The 21,203-nt window shown below is 44.6% G+C and overlaps 1 protein-coding gene across 1 annotated transcript; it reads left to right on the forward strand.

Annotated features, from left to right (window-relative positions):
• The first annotated feature begins 88 nt into the window (after positions 1-88).
• On the forward strand, positions 89-14,745 carry LOC129338274 (beta-2-glycoprotein 1-like). The gene is made up of 8 exons (XM_054992352.1): positions 89-430; positions 5,990-6,133; positions 7,860-8,045; positions 8,229-8,340; positions 8,519-8,595; positions 10,543-10,722; positions 10,879-11,076; positions 11,616-14,745. Exons 1-8 carry the CDS (start codon positions 352-354, stop codon positions 11,678-11,680), a joined length of 1,041 nt encoding a protein of 346 aa, XP_054848327.1. The 5' UTR covers positions 89-351; the 3' UTR covers positions 11,681-14,745.
• Positions 14,746-21,203: the final 6,458 nt, after the last annotated feature.

Here is a 21,203-nt window from a genome sequence, read left to right on the forward strand (position 1 = left end):
CTTTGGCACTTTCCAGGCCTGGTTAACGAATAACTTCAGGTGCAGAGTGGGAGACAGAGACAGTATATATCCCACAGGAAGGTCCAACCCTTGCAGTAAGTCTGGACTGGCCCTCCAAGGATCCTGTCACCCACTAAACCCAATTCCTTTCTCAAAGGACTCGGGAGGTCTTGGGTCTCAGCCCCCACTCTCCACACATTGGACACAACACTTCTTTCATCAAATCAAGGAGTCCTTCTAACCACCACCACCCCATCTTTCCGAGAGTCTTCTAAGTATTGCTTCATCCCTGAGAACCCAGGAGTCCTGACCCACTGTGATCCTGAACATAACCAAAGAACCCCAAGGGGCATGTCCAGCTTTGCTACCCTGCTGCTCTTGGTGATGGTTCTTTCTCCCCTCTGTTCGGAAGGCACCAAGCAAATAGCAGGTGAGTCCCACATTCCACCCTCCCCTGATTTTTCACTTCCTCCTCCTCCTCTATTCTTCTTCGCTCTGCTCACTCCTTTTCAAGCTGCTAAGCTGCATTTCCCACCAAATTCCCAGCTCAGCTTGGCATTTATATTAAGCCCTGCTGCCAGCTCCCAGGGCTGTCTCCTCTGCATAGGGCACCCAAACAGCTGGTTGGGATTGCAATCTTTCAAGGGGCACTAGTCAAACAGTGTATTCCCATATGGGCATTAGATTTCAAACGATGCAGGAGAAAGTAGGTGTCTGATTGGGACAGTTGCTTACACCAGCAAAATTGTTTCGAGGCAGTACTATCAGGTACACCACCCACACAGAATGCAAGAGACTGAGGCTCCCTGCACACGCACCGCCATAGCACATACATGAATCTGTAGGTTAGGCAGGAGCTTTATCACCCATTCACTTTCTTCTACCTCTGAGTCTTTTTTGGAATCCAGATTTCACTGTTGGCTCAGGACAGTTTCAACTGTTAACTTTCCCAAGTATCTGTCATTCCACAGATGCACACATTTTCTATCTAAATCATGCACACATCTGTGTGTGTGTGTGTGTGTACTTCATTCATTCTTAAAATCCAGGGTGCATAACCACAATCTGGGTCATTCTAGGCAAGTGGGTCACTCTTAAACCCATTTTACAGACAGAGAATTGAAGATGAGCCCAACACAGCATCAAAAGAACCTTGAATTAGACTAAAGAGTGATTTAAACCCTGTGAATTCATGCTGAACTGTCTCCACACTCTAACCTTCGGGAAGGCTGATGCGTTGGGCTCCTTCCCCATCTTTCTAACTTCCATCTCCATTTCTTCTGGTATTCTCAGATAATAGTCTGATTCTTTCCCCATCCCATTCATCCAGTGTTCAATTTCTTACCTGCCTGCTTAGCCAGCCATCCCTCTGTACGTTAAATCCAGGTAAGCCACCTACTCTGACACTTCCTCTTGCTGCCTTTCTATTTATCAATAGGCATAAAAGTTCAGTTGTAATTAATTTGTTGTTGAAGCTTAGTTGATCCAGCTAAATCTCTGCAAGCTGGTACTTCTGTTGCAGCAAAATCACACTTTTCCAGGTCTCCGTTCTAATACTTTCTAATATTTTCCCCTGGACAAATGTGATTCCCAGTTCCTTTCTCTCCTTCCTCCCAGGTAGGATGTCTGTAGTTATGAATTCAGTGCTGTAATTCTCTACTGTAATTTGTTGGAGGAGTTGTATAAAACAAGGATCACCCTTACATTTACCCAGTTTCTAAGGTTGCCAAAGGGTCAGGAAAAAAATATTCTCTCCCTTTAATACAGGGTTAATATACAGAAATGAACAGGCAAAGCTTCCTGTGGCATCACCTGGTAACTGCTGTAGACCAAGCCGATATTAAACAGACAGCTAGAGGCACTAGTTTAAAAGTTGGCAACCTTACCAGATTCACACCTGCATAATTGAGCCATCTTTTTAATAAGACTCCTTGGCTGCTCAATAGACAAGCAGCCAGCCGAGAGCCCCTTGTTACGTTTTATTAACTGACTGGTTATGTTATGCGCTGCACCTTTGAACATGTTACTGCCCACCTGAAGCCTTCAGTGCCAAGTAGGCTAAATGTTGAAACAAACAAATATGCATGACTATAATAAAGCGGAAGACTCGGGGTTTTTTGTAGATGGAGCTAAAAGGCAATCTGCATGCCCAAAACAGTTTTTTCTCCATCTGGTGGTCACTGACAGCAACACAACTTCATGCTGAGAAAGGAAGGGAAGGATGTATTTGTGAGAGAACTTTCCATAAGAATCTAAAAATTCCTTCTTTTATCAAACCCATTCTTCTACGTGCACACACACACGTACAAAGGTGCAGTCTCAAGTGCTCTTTAACGCTGATTATTAACACGCCACCAACCCCATGTTATATTCACAGTTAGTGTTGCCAGTGATAACGTTTATCACCATCCTGTGAAAAGCGTCACCTGCTGACTTCTGCATATAAAATGGCTGTCACAAGCAGGCCAGGGCAATGTTACTCTGGCCCACCCCAAACCCTATTAATATGGCCCAATTGTCCCCCATTTAATTAGTAAGTCTCTTTCCTGGTATGTATCCCATTCATTCTCTATATTTTGCCTTTTGGAGATGCTTTAGATATTTTTTAAAAACGTTAATGTGAGAGTCTAACAGTGCATTCCTAAACAGGGTTACTCCGGTCTAATCCCATTGATTTCAATGGTCTTAGACTGGAGTAACTCTGTTTAGGATTTCACTGTAAATTTGTGATTCTTCAAGGCTCAGCTTGCTCTACAGGATCTCTGAAAGTCAAATCTTGGTGTGTGGGGAGGATTCCGTCTAATGGATTGAATCCAGACTAAGATTTCCATCAGCAGAAAGGAGACCTCTTGCCTTCCCATTTCTCCTCCAGCCCATTTATCTTCACCAAACACTGCTCCTGGGGGATAGGGGGTCTCCATCAACAGCACGAAGAGGTTATGTAGTGGGAGAGGGGGGGGAACTGATGAAATTACCCGTTTGATCTCAATCCAACCCTGCTTCTCGCACACATGTAGATTAATTCAGGCATATGAGCTCTAAAGAATCCTTCCATTGCACAACCTGCCATTTCACATGCTGCAGCTGCTAAGCAAAGTTTGCAATTGTTGATAACATATTGGAGAATAGTTACACATTTTTCCCTATTATGTCTTCAACTCCAAAGGAACACAGCCATTCTGGCTTTGATTCAGCAGAGGGCCGTTTAAGTGAAAGCAACACACAGCCAGCGGAGTTGAGCCTCCTGCCATGTGTAATAATGGGGGGGGGGGGGTGAGGCTCAGGTAGCAAACCTCGTAAGGAAAATAGAGGTGTGACCAGGCCTGTCTCTGTTTTGATCTGTGAAATGTTAAAAGGATGTAAATCAGTATTTGGAATAACAAAGGTAGAAGAGATGGGGGTGGAGGTGGGGATGAAGTTAAAACAGTGACAAGGAGCCCTACCCTTTGATTCCTCTGGAAAAAACAGGGAAAACTGATAAACATTACTCAGCCTCAGACCCTTAAAACATGAGCAATTGATGATAAAATGAAATGAAAGATGTCATTATAAACAGGGTTGCAACATTTCGTCTTTATTTCCTGGAGAAAAGGAGATGCACTATAATTGCAAAAAAAGAGAGAGAGGTTTTAATTTTATGCATTAGAAGTCTGGTGTGATGGTAGAGTGCCCTCAAGTCATAGCTGACTAATGGCAACCCCTAGTGGGGGTTTCAAGGCATGAGACTAACAGAGGTGGTTTGACATTCCCTGCCTCTGCAACCCTAGATTTTATTGGAGGTCTTCCATCCAATTACTAACCAAGGCCAACTCTGCTTAGCTTCTGAGATCTGACGAGATTAAGCCCACCTGGGCTATCTAACAAAATATTAGTAATGTTCTGAAGCACATAAGGGTGCTGTTTTCTTATGGTCTTCCTTATGTTGGAGTCCTTCAGGTGGCAATATACAACTATAAAGGGGGGGGGACAGTACTTTCAAACAACTGCCAGTCTTTGTGTGAGACGTCAACTGTTACAAAGAAAACCTTGCACAGAATGGGGTAAGCCCTAGCATGTTTATTCTGTGTAACAAACATGTCCAGAATAAAAGGTATCGACTCAAAGCCTGCAGAAAAAAGTAATGAATGTTGGGCCTTTTTTTCAGAAGAGGTGGGTACTGATGGGCAGTGAAGTCTAAGCATGGTCTGGTGTAAAATGTAGGGTTCCCAGCCTCCAGGTGGTGGCTGGAGATCTCCCAGAATTACAACAGAGATCAGTTCCCCTGGAGAAAACAGCTGGGCCGATTCCAGACGGCTTACCTGAAGCTGGAACGTTGTGGGACGTTGCGGAACATGCCGGCAAAAATGCGAAAGATCGCATTTTTGCCGGCATGTTCTGCAACGTTCCGGCTTCAAGTAAGCCGTGCGGAATCGGCCCTGCCTTGGAAGGTGGACTCTATCCCAACCTAGAATGGGCAACCCTAGTGGAGTGGCATGAATACTGCGCATTTCATGCTGTATCCTGGGAGCTAAGCAATCATCTAAAAGTTTGCCAGTTCAAATCTTTCCTCTGCTCCGAACTTCCTAGATGGCCTGAGGCAAGGCACTCAAACTCCCAGCTTTAGTCTTCCATGTGCAATACAGGAATCTACCCATCTTGCCTTACTATTGCCAGAATTACCATAGTAATGAAGGTGAAACACTTAGAACTTGTTGGATGAAAATGTAAAGAAAGAAGGAGACACTACCAATCAAGGACTGCCACCTAATTAAAATGGATTATATGTTTTTCTGGAACTCCCATAAAGCTGGCTGGAAGCCAAGCTCCTTTGCGTCAGGGCTCTGTGTTTCTTCTTCTCTCCTTGAGTTATTCCCAGCTGTCAGCATTTTGCCATACATTCCATCCCCGAAAATGTACAAATTATCCCCAATATTGATTTGCTTTTGTGTGCTCATGATGACTCTCTGGGGTCAGCAACAGTAAAACCACATCTATTTTGTTCAAGTCAAATGTTATTCTAAATTGGTAACTCATTTTTATTTGTTTAATGTGTTTGTTCAACAGACCCTTTCAAATCATCGTTTGGGTTATATTACAATTAGGGTTGCCAGCTCTGGGTTGGGAAATTCCTGGAGATTTGGGGGTGGAGTCAGGGGAGAGCAGGGTTTGGGGAGCAGAGGGACCTCAGCAGGGTATAATGCCATAGAGTCCACCCTCCAAGGCAGCCATTTTCTCAAAAGGAACTGATCTCTGTTGTCCAGAAATCAGTTGTAGTTCCTGGAGATCTCTATATCCCCTGGAGGTTGGAAACCCGAATTACAATTTAGGGGAGAAAACAAAGGTCCGATCCATTTTTCAGTTCAGTTTGCTGCCTTATAGACAGATCTCAATGAACAGGCCCACATGGCAAGAATCAAGGATGCTGTGAGGGTAATGAGGCACAGCACAAAATTTAGATTCTGCTGAGGGACACTTGAGAAGTGCTCTGGAAGGAAATGAGCCAAGACTCTTCATTTTGCACAAGAAGTGGAAGAAGCAGGACTAGATTTACTTCAAGGCACAGTGACGCATTCCACATTAAGCGGCAGCTTTGAGGATAACATTAAAGGGCACTGAATTATCAATTGTTTGTTTATGGTGATTTTTTTACCACAAGGAGAGGGAGCACCATATGTATCTTCTGCTTTAGGTTAGAAAACCTCTTCGGCTATCTTGTAAAAGATCTTCCTGCGCCTCCTCCATACAGCAGCTGCAGACCTAGGCCATTTTCACACTGCTTACCGGCCTCGGAACATTGTGCCAAGTAGTTCTCATGTGAGAACTGCTGTTCTTGCATGAAATCACACCAGGAAGACGCTGTCGTTCCGGGAACTTGGTGCGATGTTCCGTGGCCGGCAAGCAGTGGGAAAACGGCCCTAAATACTATATTATGGCCATGGAAGCAAGCCCATGAATCCCACCTCAAATCTTTGATATTGTTTTTAACTTCTACGCCTTTCTTATTTTCCAGCTACAGACCCCCTATGCCCATTTCGGAAAAAGAACGCGGCAGAGTTGAGAGGGCAGAGGTGTCAGAAGAGTTGTGAACACAGCCAATGCAAACTCCGGGAGTGTAGGTGTGATGGGCTATGTGGACTGAGCTGTGTTGTGTCAGGTACGACGAAGGTATGGGATGTCAGACTGTGGCTAAATAATGTCCTTCTCACAGGTTCCCCTTTACAAGCAAACAAGAGTCCATTGTTTGAATAAGGAAACTTTACTGTAGAAATGGTTCATTATAGTCCACTGTCCTGAATAGGAGACTCAGGATGGTACAAGATCATTGTTACCAATGAAGAGCAAAGCATGAGGTACAAAGTAACAGTTCCCAGCTGCACCAGCCTCCCCCCATAGTTCTCAAAACAACATCTTTCAGTCTCGGGAAAGTTGCTCTCTCTCTCAAGGCCAATCCTTGGTGGAACGGTGTTAGACAAAACAATCTCGCATGGTGAGAAGTCGGCCTGGGAACCGGTGCACCTGTGGGGAAAGCACTTAAGCACTAGAAATGTTAGAAAATGGAGTCAGTACAGTTTACATATACACTGGACCTGACATGGGACACAGGATGGCTGATTACTGGCCTCCCCCAAATTCCTCACTCTCTCAGTTATACAGTCACTAAAAACCAAGGAGTTATGCTTCACATCTCCTTCCTTCCCACCTAACATGACAACAACAACATTCGATTTATATACCGCCCTTCAGGATAACTTAACACCCACTCAGAGCAGTTTACAAAGTATGTTATTATTATCCACCTAACAATCACCCTGTGAGATGGGTGGGGCTGAGAGAGCTCTGAGAAGCTGTGACTTACCCAAGGCTTCAAGGAGAGGAGTGGGGAATCAATTCTGGCTCTCCAGATTAGAGTCCTGCTGCTCTTAACCACTACATGAAGCCTGGCCTAACTTAACTAGTCAGCTTTTTCCAAGGTATCCAGGAGTTCTGGTTGCCAAACACCCATCATTGAGAATTTAGGAATACTGACTCCCAAACTCTGTGCTCTAACCCATGGCTTTCCAGTGTGTCTGATTTGCCATTGGAGTTTTATCGGTGCAGATTTATAAAAGATGTTGCTTTGGCAGCAGCTGCCACCAAAGCACTGTGTGACTGAAGGTGAGCTGCAGGCGCCATTTTGAGGCTGGTTCTACCTCCTGCATGAGACATTTTGTGGCTGCACCCACCACACTGTGTCAGAATTCCAAAGGTTCCTACAGCTTCAAAAAGGTTGGGAGCCCCTGTTCTAATCACATTCCCTTTCCAGACAACTTATAATAGCTTCATACAGCCTCTCCACCTGTTGTAGCTCACCAACGTTCATTGCTTTCCTGGCTTCCTAGAGGCTCAAAACACTTCTCACTCTATACTAATCTCCCAGAAAAACAAGCTTGAAGTCCTTCCATCCTTGTTCGTCTTTACTCCTAGCCTCAAGATTCCCCCACCTCCTCCTTTGCCCTCATTCCAGAGATTCAAGATATCTGTTTGAGAAGTGCCACTCTGGGAGAAAATGAAATGCAGCAACGCTGGCTCCTATCTTTCTGCCTAACTCACAAGATCCCTATTCCTACCCAAGGAACCCCACAATTCTGGTTCCAAGTTCTTTTTCCAATGTATCATAGTAGATTTCAAGAATGAGAACATTATACTCTTTCGATGGTTGTTGTGGGTTTTCCGGGCTGTATTGCCATGGTCTTGGCCAAGACCACGGCAATACAGCCCGGAAAACCCACAACAACCATCATTCTCCGGCCGTGAAAGCCTTCGACAATACATTATACTCTTTCCTTTGGAATTATGTCCACCATCATCTGATTTCCCCCCCGTTACTGCGTTCATTCAAGGCTTACACTGTCCATGGCCAGTGACCATTAACAATGCTGAGACGCGTCTCGCCCAGGAATCCAGTACTTTTGGGAATTTCATGGAGGTGACGTGCAAGCCTGGTTTTAGAATGGAGGACGGACAGAATGTGACAATGAGTCGCTGTCAAGGAGACAAGAAGTGGAGCTTTACTGCCTCCTGTGAAGGTAACTGATTGTTTCTCCGGCATAATCAATAACTGAGCGGGATTTGTTCTAACGCAGTTATTCGAGATCATAAGACTAGTACTTGATGACCAATTATTCTAGCAAATGATTCCCAGACCTTTGAACTAATGGATTACATTCACATATGCAAAGCATGCATCCTCTCTTGCTCTTCTTTTCCAGATGTTGCTACTCCTCCAGCCTTTTGTGAACCTCCACCAGACATTGAAAATGGGTTCCATGGAGATGGCCCCTTTAAGACAGGGAGGGAAGTACATTACCGGTGTGCCTATGGGTGTGTACAATATATTCCTTTCCAATTACACTCCTGAAAAGACACTTCTCCCCCACGCCCCAAATCCTGAATGTTGTTCTAGCCCATACTTGGATGCATATGGAAGCTGTGAAAGGCAAATGAGCACCCCCCCCTGCCACACATACACTAATATCATCCTCCCCCCTGTATTTCACAGATATCGTCTGGAAGGGGCCAGTGCCCTCTTATGCCAGGAAAACCAGGAATGGTCACACAGGGCCCCAATCTGCAAATGTAAGTAGTCAAGTCAATGGTGGTGAAGCACAACTTTCTCAACTGGGGTTAAGTAGACATGCTCTGTTGCCTAGTAATCCAGATTCATACATTATACCACTCCTTTCTCAATGAAAACACAACTGTAGTTGTGAGTAAATCATAAACTCACAGCTGACATGGAACACCTATTAGCAGGGCTTTTTTTCAGCAGGAATGCAGCGGAATGGAGTTCCGGAACCTCTTGAAAATGGTCACATGGCCAGTGGCCCCGCCCCCCGATCTCCAGACAGAGGGGAATTTAGATTGCGGAGGGCAATCTAAACTCGCCTCTGTCTGAAGATCAGGGGGCGGGGCCACCAGCCATATGACCATTTTCTCTGAGGGCAACCCACTGAGTTCTACCACCTCTTTTCCCAGAAAAAAAGCCCTGCTTATTAGTATCTCCCTGGTTTTGTCCATCTATCAGTAGCATGATCATCCATCCATCCATCCACCTTTTTGTCCAGCCAATAACATGTCCATCATCTTTCTACATATCATCACAATTGACTGGATTCAGTCAAGATTTTTCACTTAATCACATCAATTCCCCCTCTTAACAAGGAGTCTCTCTACACAAGATATCTGGCATGTGAAGAACATGTGTTGGGAGATGCAATGTAAACTGGGAAGGGTAGTTTAAAAAGAGCCAGCAGCAGGACAAAGGCTTTGCTACACACTGATGCTGTGTGAAGGCGCTATGAAATGCCAGAAGGGAAACTTCAGCCCATTATAACCTCTCCAGTTCCGAGCCTGGCTCTGGAAGTCAGCTCCAGCCCATTTCTATTCCTTGCTGCCCTCTGGTTGCGATCCCACAAAGTTTTAGACTGGAGAGGTGATATTGACAGAACCTTTGGGGAGGCAAAGATGAAATTAACAATCCCTGTGAGGAGTGATCTCTGCCAGCTCTGTCTTTTTAAAACTACGCTTGCCAGATAACATTGTCTCCCCCTGCACTTGATGAACACACGCCCAGGTGTCTCATGTAGAGAAACTCCACAGTCCCCATCCCACATGCTATGTTTGCATTTCAGTCCCATGACCCCCAGCACAGCCTTTTAAATTTGTCTGAGGGCACCCCACCCCTTGCTTTCTGTCATCGGCAGAGAAGTTGGTGGGATCCAACCCTCTAAACTAAGCTGTTTATGTCAGTCACAAAAGCAGCAAAAACAGGTCAGTAAGTTCTTATAAACTCAGAAAATTATAACAGTAAATTAAGAAAAAGAAAAAGGCTTGATTGGGTTCTAGGAGGCATAGAATGTTTAGACAGGCTGAAAATCAGTTAAAGAGGAAAAAACGGAGACAGACAAAATGGCGTCCACAAACTCCTAAGACTTTATCGAATTCTGGAGGAGGGACAAGGAAAAATTCCAAGTTGTTCCTTTCCATCCTGTCCTTGGTTCCTCCAAGTCCCACAGCTTATCTATCTGTACTTAACATGCAAACATTCATCCATTTATCATCCATCTCTCTATCTCTAGCTACACGGCTTTTCCCTCTTCCATTTTATTCTCATAACAAAATTGTGAGGTAGGATAGGCTGAGAAAGAGTACGTGAGTTTGTGTGTAACTGGTCCACCAGGGCCGTTTCCACACTACTCACCTTCATCCGGAACGCTGTGGAACGTCGTGAAAAACCCGCGAAAGATAGCGTCTTCTCGCGCGAGTTTTGCAAGATGTCATGCAAAACTCACACAAGAAGACACTATCTTCCGTGGGGTTTTTTCCGCGATGTTGCACCCCGTTCTGGATGAAGGTGAGTAGTGTGGAAATGGCCCAGGTCTCCCAGTGAGTTTTATGGGAGAGTGGGGAATGTGCCTGTCCACACATCTGTTCTGTCCATTTGCTTGCCCAGTTGCCCATTATTAGAACTTATACATATATTCAATGGATCCAGCTAGAACGCCTCCTTTTCTTTCTTTCTAGCTGTTAAGTGTTCACGCCCTGGCACCATTGCCAATGGAAGTGTGGTTGCTGTGGACCAAGATGAGTACCCAGCGGGCACTGTGATCTACTACTTGTGCAAGAGGGAGTTTTACTTGGATGGCCCCATTAGAGGCATCTGCTTGGAGAATGGGAACTGGTCTCAGCCCCCCTACTGCAGAGGTAATTCTTTTCTATTCCCTGTACCCTCTTTGCACATGAACAAGATTTTACTTATCCTTCCAACTCATTGCCCAAATCCAGTTCTCTCTTATCTTTACCATCTTATGCCAATGAGCTAATCTTGGACAGTAATGAGGGCTTTCCTTTCCTATTCAGCGCGTTGTCCCATCCTTGCCCGGAGGAGTCGAGTGGTGTACCAAGGCTACAAGCTCTGGATTGATGATATCCCTGGACGTGAGGTCCATCATGGAGAATCGGTCATGTTTTTCTGCCGCAGCCAGAACAAAACTTGTAGCTTTCAAGCCGAAAGCCGATGTTTTGATGGTGTATTGAAGCTGCCTTCCTGCTATGAAGGTGAGATAGTAAATAAATAAACAAGCAAGCAAACAAACGTTAAGGTTAAGTTTAGTAGATGAGGAAAAATGATCTAGAACTCTACCATGGATACTATGGAGTCATGGTTTCAGAAGATAGTAGTGACACCACCAGCGGTTTCTCACAAGATATGTCCCAGAACGTACAAGGGAGTCTAAGTAGCTATGCTTAGTCCTGTAGCATCCTTGATTAAAGCTTCACTTGCAATGGTTTTCATGGAAAAGTCCAGCACCTCACTAAGACAAGTCCCAAGCTCTACACAAACAAAAGAATCTCCTACTACTTTCATAACACAAAACCGTGTAAGCAAAAGAAAACATACCTAAGAACTAGAGTGCATTTGCTAATTGCAGGATTTACGGGGGATCAAAGTACTGAGCCAGGAAATGGATAGCATAGAAACTTGGGCACCCGGCTCTTAGATATTCTACCTGCTTCCCATGATTGAAGGCTAGGGTGGGATGCGCACATATACAATTGGGAGGGGCTATTTTAATTTTTCCTTTCTCTTCTTTCAGAGCCCACCTACCTGCAATACCACCTGTTCCCCAAAAGAGTTGTATCTGAAATACCTGCGTGTTGAATGCTCTGCTACCCTCCTTCTTCCTGCTGGACAGGAGTCTTGAAGGTGTAGGAAAGACAGCGTGATTATTTAAGTGACACGTGGGAAAGCTTAAGGGGGTCACTGGTTTACATTTCACACTGTTGGCACCGTTACAGGAAACCAGACTGGGATTTGACACTTGTCACAATTTGGAATAATCTATGTCTAGGAAAAGGAAGGGAGGAGAGAGGAAAGGCGATACTTCGGTTCAGTTTGTTCCACCTAGAAGCAAATCCTAGTGTCAGGTTTTCTCCCACCTTATTACATTAAACACAATCTGATATATTCATTGTGTTGGAGGAAGTGGAGGAGAGGGATCAGAGATGGGGGAGGGTTTACATTCATCCTAGACTTTGTTATCATTCATTATTTAGGTTCAGGCTGGGGGGGTGGGGGAGACATACATTAAAATGTAATTCAGTCTATGGCATATGGCAAGATAACCTGGTGCCAGTTTTTTCTCCCAGTTCCCCAATGAAGCTAAATATAAAGTGATGCATTCTGGAGAAATTCATGTTAAATATATTTTAATTAATTAATGAGCTAATTATATCAGAACACATTTAAAAAGCATTTGATATAAGCAAATAATAACAATCCTCATTTAAAATAGAAATGTGGTCAAGAGTTTTGGCAATATAGAAAAAGCCCTGGTAGGCAATGGGTAGAGAGCTATTTCCAAGGAAAGGGAAGAGATGCATGCAAGAATACAACTATCCTGTCTATTAAGCTCAAATTCAGGGTTTTTCTCTTCTTTACACTCTTCTTTCTACTTTGGTGCACAATCTGTGTTTTGGAAAGGGAGGCATGTTTAGACAGGAGTCACAGCTGACAGTGTGGGATAATATTTAGAGTGTCGAACTAGGATCTGAGTGACCCAGGTTCGAATCCCCACTCTGCCATGGAAGTTTGCTGGGTGACCTTGGGCCAGTCACAGAATCTCACCTAATATACCTTACGGGGATGTTTTAAGGATAAAATGGAGGAGAGGAGAATGAAATAAGCCACTTTGGGTTGCCATTGGACAGAAAGGTGGAGTATAAATGAATTAAATAAGTAAATAAAGTCAAACAACATACACCAGTCAGGGCCAATGGACACAAATGTGCAAAAGCCTACCCCATTCCCGTGGCTACATACAATCCAGATCCAGTTCCTTCCCAGCACTGATACACTTGTCCACGGCTTTTTTTCTGGGAAAAGAGGTGGTGGAACTCAGTGGGTTGCCCTTGGAGAAAATGGTCACATGGCTGGTGGCCCCACCCTCTGATCTCCAGACTGAGGAGAGTTTAGATTGCCCTCTGCACTGCTGCAGCACAGAGGGCAATCTAAACTCCCCTCTGTCTGGAGATCAGGGGTGGGGCCACCAGCCATGTGACCATTTTCAAGAGGTTCCGGAACTCCATTCCACTGCGTTCCAGCTGAAAAGAAGCCCTGCGCTTGTCCCTTTCTGATCTGGAAAGAATTCGCATAAGGCCCAATCAAGCTGGCATATGAATCCAGATACAATCTAGCTCCAGGTTGGGAAATTCCTGGAGATTTGCGGGGGTGGAGCTTGGGGAAACCAGGGTTTGTGGAGAGGAAGGACTTCAGCAGTGTATAATGTTATAGAGTCCACCCTCCTATGCTGCCATTTTCTTCAGGGGAACTGATCTTTACAGCCTGGAGATCAATTGTAATTCCAGGAGATCGCCAGCCACTCCCTGGAGGCTGGCAACCATAACCCTTTGGGAGAGCTTAGTGACTTGCTATTATAGTTCAGTACACTGGAATGCCTTTTAGTTCAGCTAGACCCATCAATCCTCTGCTCTCCCTTCCCCTTGTTTATCCTTCTTCCTCTGGCTGCATGGCTGGACTGATAAATCAGCACCACAGGGATTTCACTAGAGGGCTTTTTCTACATTAAGGCAGCTTCATTCAAAGTTCACAACACTAAACAATGCACAGTATTTATATAGTGTGTGTCAAGCATTCAATGGACTTCACAAACATTAATCTTTGTCTTCCCTAAAACAAGCTTGGAAGGTAGGTAGGTCTCTATTATTATTTATCTCTTTGTATGTGGTGGAAAGGCTGAGTCTGAGAAACACCAGTGACCAAGTTAGTTAATGAGGAGATAGATTTAAACCAGGAATCTCTAGCGCAGCCACCATACTATACCAGCTCACTTTACACTAAGGCTGCATTGCATTCAGACATCTCAGTAAACCAGGGCCATTTTCACATTGCTCACCAGCCACGGAACATCACGCCAAGCTCCTGGAACGACACTGTCTTCCTGGTGCGATTTCGCATGAGAACTGCAGTTCTCACGCGAAATTGTTCCAGGAAGACACTGTTGTTCCGGGAGCTTGGCATGATGTTCCGTGGCCGGTGAGCAGTGTGAAAACGGCCCATCATTTGATGAAACTCCGGTTATCCGTGACAGGCAAATACAGAAAGTCCAATAGGCTTATCAGTATCAAATTGGGATTTCAAACTAGGGTTTGTAGTTGCTTTGTTAACCACTCTTTGTCTTAACTGTGGATTGATGTGATGTCCGAGTCTGCAAACTATAGTTTCTTCAGAAGCGCTGTCTCTTGCCACTGCCTTACCATAGAGACTGCAGCTTAGAGAGGATGTCCTCCCACCTGGGAGACAGAGAAGAAGAAACAGACAACCAAAGTTTATGCACAAACAGCCATTTTGTTACATACCTCTGATAGACAAAACTAAAGTTTGTTACGCAAACCAGTTTGTCATGATGCAGCTGCTGTAGCATTCCTTACACACATGTAAAAATGGATTGTGCTCAGGGAAATGAAGAAAGACAATTAAATCAAGCAAACAATTGAATATAGTGTAGTAATGATACTACAGCAAACAAAAAAGAGTCATTCTGGGCAGGTTCAAAGCCTCGTGTGAATGTACTACTAAGGGAGTGGAATCTTTATGCAAGGTTGGCAGTAGAGAAATATGCTTGAGGGGAGAACAGGTTTAAAGCAAATTCTGCTGGACACCCACATAAATCCATCTGTATTTAATAAACGATACTTGGTATATAGTGCTATGATCTTGTGCTTGCTACATAACTCACAGAGAAGCCAAAGAAGCCTCTCCTATGTAATGTGATTTTAGCATTGCTGCTTTCTGGAAAGGTTTCTGTGCCAAGGACCTGCATGATAGTGAGACATTACTTTCCCCATCACTATGTTATTAAAGGGGGGATAGCAATTCTGGGGAGGGTAGGTAAAGCCAGGCCACAGCCAACCATCATTTTTTATTTGTATATGGTTGCTCTTTATGCATATTCTGCATTATAAAGATCTTAAATACATTAATTTACCCTCCTGTCTCCCCGCCCCCTACACAGCTATGCATTTTGCACATTCAGGACAGAAGATGATGAGGGCAGTCCAAGAATGATTGACGCCAAGTCTGTGTGACCCTTTTAAGCTCGTTGCAAGAAGAGTGGGATACAAACAGCTAAGGAGACAAGGTCTTCCATCCTCTCCTCTGGCGGGGGAATTTTTTTTAAGTCTTGTCACGCCAGTGACGTAACATCACTTCTGGCAAATACCCATAAGTGAAATCATGTTGCTGGCATGACACTGGCATGATGCTTTAGAGTTTTGTCCAAATCCTAGAGCTTCACAATGACATAACATCACTTCCGAGTATTCACCATTAATGCGGCATTCCCTTCTCTCCCTGCCCCCCCCCCCCGTCTCATGCTCCTTCTTTCTTTCTCTCTACACACAATGCAAAGAAAGATGGAAGTGCCGGGCAGTTTCCTGCACCAAGTGCTCCCCAGCCACTGCCTTTTGGTTCCTAGGCAACATGCTTCTCCATAGGGTAGCTAAATGGTCTGGAGAAGAAATGTCCTGTCCCTTAATAGAAGCTTAATGGGATGTTATTTACCTGGTGATGTTATTTTCCTCCATGCCATGAAAGCTCCAACTGTCCACGTGCACATGTTAAACCTTTGTAAAGGCTTGGGACATTTTTCACCCGGCCAGCTGACAATACTACTCCCCAGAGGGCGGCAAAGTGGAGAAACTACTCCAGTCCAGACATTAAAGGGAGTAGCAAAGGGATGACGGGGCTGGCTGGGGAGAGATTTGGGCTTCTCTTCAGGGCACTTTCACAGCCAGTCTTGCAAAGAAGGTCAAGAGAGGTAGTAAACATGGGATTTAGCTTACCAGGCAGCATGTCTGGAAGGGAGATACCACCACAACTGAAGAAGCAGCTGTTTAAAACTGCTGCAGAAAATATGTCCATATAACACAGTTCAGTAGATTCCCTGTGTGTTTTGAGCTGGACTAAATCTTTACCACAGGAATATTATTGTGAATGAAAAATCTTCCTTTAGAGGCTCATTTATTGTCACAACAAATCTTGACACTTAGATTCATAGTTCTGTTTCATCAATGGAAAACTGAGGCTGAGGGGTTATAACTCACCCTGTTTAGGGTTGCCACGTCATCTTGATGTGATCTGTGTGCCTATAAACATGCACCAAGGGAGGCTGGAAATGTGGTGTGCCTTACCAAGCCCTACCTTTGCTCTCCCTCACATACCTGTCACCTGGTGGCCTCAGCCAGAGTTTCCATCTAATTTCACCTAAAATGAAATTTTTAATTAAACTTGGAGGTATCGGCTTGAGCAAAAGTTCACTGTTATTTTGCAGGAGACAAAAGGAGTTTCAGTACTCCTAGTGAAAGTTGGCAGAAGGTTTTCCTGCATGCAGCCGGGTAGAGAGCAGGTGGGTTTGTGCTCCTGCACAGGAGAGGGAGGGGAGCACATTGCCGTGTATGGAGATCAGACCAAAGATCGGATTACTCCATGGGCAAATCCACATTACTCATTCTAAGTCGCATGTTCCCCGCATTCCCCACGCAATCCCGAGTGCCGGTCACATTACCTCATTAAACAGACGCATGTCATTCGCATTTCTCCTGAATATGTGGTCATAGGTTTTCAATGGGAGTTTCACGGTGGCCGTGAATGGGCCAATGCGCAATTTACGCGGTTTTTTTAAAAACCACCCCCCTTCCTGTCTCTCCAGCCATTCCGAGAGTTCCTATTGGCTGATTCAACTTGCAAGTGCTCCGTAGTCTGCAAAAGACTGTTTTTGACTTCATAGCATTGGATTTATCGATTATGCTGTTTCTGAATCAAATCTGGTAGTTTGAAAAATCATTTTGGGGGTGAATCCATCCTCAGAATGGACTCGCGAAACTTCCTTTTTAACTGTTTTTAATTTTTTTTATTTTATATTACTGTAATATCGAAATTATGAAATATCAAAATAATGACACTCCAAGGAAGTGAAACTTCAGTAAAATTCAGGCACTGAACTGTCCTGCATAGGAAATGCCCACGAAAGCTTCCCACATGCTTCCAAATTTCCAAAAAAGAAACGGGAGAGAGCCATCAGTGCTGTCAGTGGGGGAAAGAGAGGCATCATTATCTTCAATGATGTTTCTTTATAAGGCAAGATCGAAATAATGGAAAAGTGCGCTCAAAAAAATTAAAAAAATGGGTGGGGAAAAAAGGTCCCGCCCAAAAAAGCGGTTTTCGAGCGGCCGTGTGACCGGAGGGACGTGCAAGAAAGACGGAATGGAAGCAGGAATGTGAATGAAGAGGAAAAAATCGCGGATTGGAGGCAAACGGAAGATATCTGATAAACATACGGGTAATGGGTGAATGTGGATTTGACCCATATTAGAGTTTCCCACAGGGCCACCAGACGCACCAAGGAAAGTCACAAGCAGGGGACAAGCGACAGGCCTCCTTTGCTTTTATCCTCCAGCATGTAGTATTTCCAGGCAAACTTCCTCTGAACATGGAAGCTCCTGGGAGGGTACGCATCAGGGCCAACTACTTTTGGAAGTATTTAAAGAAATAGAGAAGATAAAATTAATCAGAAATTCACAATTTTTTAAAGAGTGGATGAGAGGTATTCCTCATAGTTACTGCCACATTTCACAGAATATGAGACAAATAGTATTTGATACAGGGCAGGGGGAGAAAGAAGGCACACACAACGGCAATAGGACAGAGACCTTTATTCTGGAAAAATTCCTGGCATTGTTTGTATATACAGAGCCTGCCCTTGTGTGAGAAAGAGGTGAAGGTCTCCAGTGACGAGAAAGCATTTTTTTTCTTGTTGCCTGCCAAATGTCAAACCACTGGGCTGCAGCATACATTGTGGTTGCCATGGAGACGCCACCGAAAACAGCCTCCCCAGAACAAGCAATTCCCCATCCTAGAGATAATGTTTGCAAATACTCACCAAGTGCCTTGCCCATTCGTACTGGGGGAGTCTTCATACTGCCACAGGATGGGGACAAGTGACTGGGAGAGTAAAGGGAGTGATGGCCGCTGATCATGAAATGGCCCGTTTTGGTGAGGTCCCTGGAGTCAGTTCTGTGTTTCAGTCTGGAGTCTGTCCCATTCCTTTATTTTTATTTTTATTGTAGAAAAGTTAAAAGATAGAACAAGAGGAAGAAAGTGGAACATAACAAGAAGACAACTACCAAGGGCCAAGAATGGCCTACAAATCAATCTACAAAGTAAAAACAGTAAGAAACATAATAGACATATTATTAATCCATTACAGTTTTTCGCCTACGACACTTCCCTCCTTATTATCAATCAGCTTGTGGTCTCATTAATATATTTTTTCTGTCTCTCTTCTTCTTGATATCTCAGAACCTTATTCTTAAAAATCAAAGCCACAAATCATTAATTCATTTTTCTTTCTCTCGCAGATAGTCCATAAAGGGTTTCCAATTTGCCATGAATATAGAGAGTGTTTTATCTCCAATTAATGCTGTAAGTTTGGCCATCTGAGATGCAGTCTGTCTCTTTCCTGTACCCAACAGCCTAAGGACAGGAACTAATGTCATTTGCTGTTGATTTCTTCCTGATTAGGTTGTCATTCACCTTTGGCCCTCCCTGCTGAATGAATGCATCAGAAGTTTCTGAGCGACATGTTGACTAAATCAGAACAGAGAGATGCTCCTAAAATATTGTCTAACCTCCTTCTTGAGAAGTAGGGCCCACCAGACCTCTGCTGCCCTTCCCACCCACAGATTAGCCTGTATTGTTTGGATTTGGGGTTTGGCTGAGCTACTTTGTGGATACGATGGGTCAGAAAGCAGGCTATAAATACTTAAAATAAATAAAATATGCCATCCAGACAAGCAGAGGGCAGGAAAACCACAGAAAGGTGGAGAACAGAGAGTCCCAGAGGGCTGAAGCAAGTGAACAGAGCCACACACTGCAGAGGAAGAAAAAACACTGATATATAACATGGATGCGAGCCAAGTTGACCAAGAGAAACATTCCTTCCCAAACCAAACTCTGTAGTCAGCCAAACCTTTATTACAGCTTCCCAAATGAAGTTTTGTTGGTACACAATTCCCTGCCACACAATATCCTAAAATATAAAAACTGTCATGCTTGCAGCAAGCAGTGTCACAGCCCATTTGCATCATTTGTAGTGACAGGCTTCAATTGTAAGGTTTGGCTCCAGTAGCACCTTAAAGACCAACTAGATTTCCAGGGTATAGGATCATAGTGTTCTAGAGTTGGAAGGTGTTACACAAAGACCATCTAGTCCAACCTCCTGCCCAATGCAGGAACAGCCTAAAGCATCTCTGACAAGCAGGGTTTTTTTTTCAGCTGGAACGTGGTGGAACAGAGTTCTGGCACCTCTTGAAAATGGTCACATGGCTGGTGACCCCCTCCTCCTGATCTCCAGACAGAGGGAAGTTTAGATTGCCCTCCGCGATGCTCTGAATGCACCTTGGACAAGAGGTTGACTGCCAGTTGACACTGCTGGGAAGAATGCAACTGCCACACTGGAGGACATGGAAAGGCCATCCTTCAAGTATGCGGTTCCCAGGTCCCTGAAGGCTTTAAAGCCTTGACTAGGACCTGGAGACTAATTAGCAGCTAGTGAAAGGACCTCTGAACAGGAGTGACATATTCATCTATTTCCAGATAACAAACAGGTTGCAGCATTTTCCACCAGCTGCCATTTCTGAATTGTCTTCAAGAGCAGCTCCATGTGCAGCTCCATGTACAGTAATCCAGCCTTGAGGTTATTGACACATGGATCAGTGTAGCCAGATCAGGCATCTGCTAATAGGAAGCCAGCTTCCTAATTAGATGCAGCCAGGGGGAAAGCATTTTCCACTGTCATGGACACCTGTTTCCCAAACTGGAGAACCGGGATCCAGCAAGTGCTTAACAAAAGTCTTTCAGCAAAAGCTGTACTGTATCAATGGAAAGAAGCACAATCCCACATCACCTACACCTTATATGGATTCATTTTCACCTGTTGAGTACCACGTTCAGATACTAGCCAAGACAGAGATGGTAGCAGCAGGTGGCTTTTTCAAAGTGCTATGTACCCAGGTGTCATCAGTATATGTCAGCTGGCAAGGAGATGATTCATCACCTTTTCCTACAACCTTTTGTCAGCTGTCTGATAGAAAAGATCAGAAGCATCTCAACACTGCTCCACCCAGAACTACCTCACTTTCCTGGTGCCTCAGCAGTACTGCATACTCCACCATACCAAAGGCTGTTGACAGATCTCACAACAACAGTGATGCATTCTGTTTCTCCATCTGAGGCGAAGAACATCCACAGTGCTACCAAGGACATTGCTGTCCCAAACCCAGGCCTGCAGCCAGCTGAGCAGGACCAAGGCAGATGTTGCTCTGCTACTCCCAGGGGCAGAGCATTTTCCTCACTGGGAAATCTCCTGCTGGGCCACCTATCTTGAGAGGCAGGCAATCCCTCAGAGACAGCTGCATTGGAAAGTTTTATTTTGGTGCACTTTTGTATTATGAACATAGTATATAACAAAGACAGGACTAGGCCTTGCTTAGCAAAACAAGTGTTTGCTGTGAACCTTCCCAGAAATGAAACCAGAAACTCTTCTATGTACACCAACACTTCCTGCACTGTTCTAGCTAGATGCTTGAAATCCCCTAGAACCAAGAGTCTTGAAGATTCCAACATCAAACCAGAGACGGCCTCCACCAGCTCAGACAGGATATCTGGTGACATGCTAGGAGGATGGTAAACCAATAGGACACAATGATTTCCAGCAACACTTTGCATTGGGGGCCTGTGGAAGGAGAAAGACTCTTGGACAACTGCCATGTCACAAACCCCAACCTCCATTCAAGATTGATTGAAGGGCCTCATATCCAGCTGGGACCAACTGAGAGAAGACAGAATAACGGTATCAGAATCATCCAGCCAAGTCTTTGGACAAGCATGCCAGGTCATAGTGCATGTCAGGCCAGATAAAATGGCAACCTTATTTTTAACAGACCTGGCATTACACAACTTGAAGGGTAGAGGGGAGGGGTTAAAGGGAGAACCCTCCTTCCCACATTCCTAGTGATGGGCTGGAAGTTAGAAGGGCAGTGACCATAACCATATCTCCCTGAGCCTCTAACAAACATATCATCCCACCCACTGCTATACCTCCCCA

Source organism: Eublepharis macularius, chromosome 12 (genome assembly GCF_028583425.1).
Source record: "Eublepharis macularius isolate TG4126 chromosome 12, MPM_Emac_v1.0, whole genome shotgun sequence".
Classification (NCBI taxonomy): Eukaryota; Metazoa; Chordata; class Lepidosauria; order Squamata; family Eublepharidae; genus Eublepharis; species Eublepharis macularius.

Coding starts and splice junctions, on each gene's coding strand:
- LOC129338274 (XM_054992352.1), top strand. CDS start 352: ATGTCCAGCTTTGCTACCCTGCTGCTCTTGGTGATGGTTCTTTCTCCC. Junction 431..5,989: donor AGGCACCAAGCAAATAGCAG/GTGAGTCCCACA, acceptor CTTATTTTCCAG/CTACAGACCCCCTATGCCCA. Junction 6,134..7,859: donor ACTGAGCTGTGTTGTGTCAG/GTACGACGAAGG, acceptor CGTTCATTCAAG/GCTTACACTGTCCATGGCCA.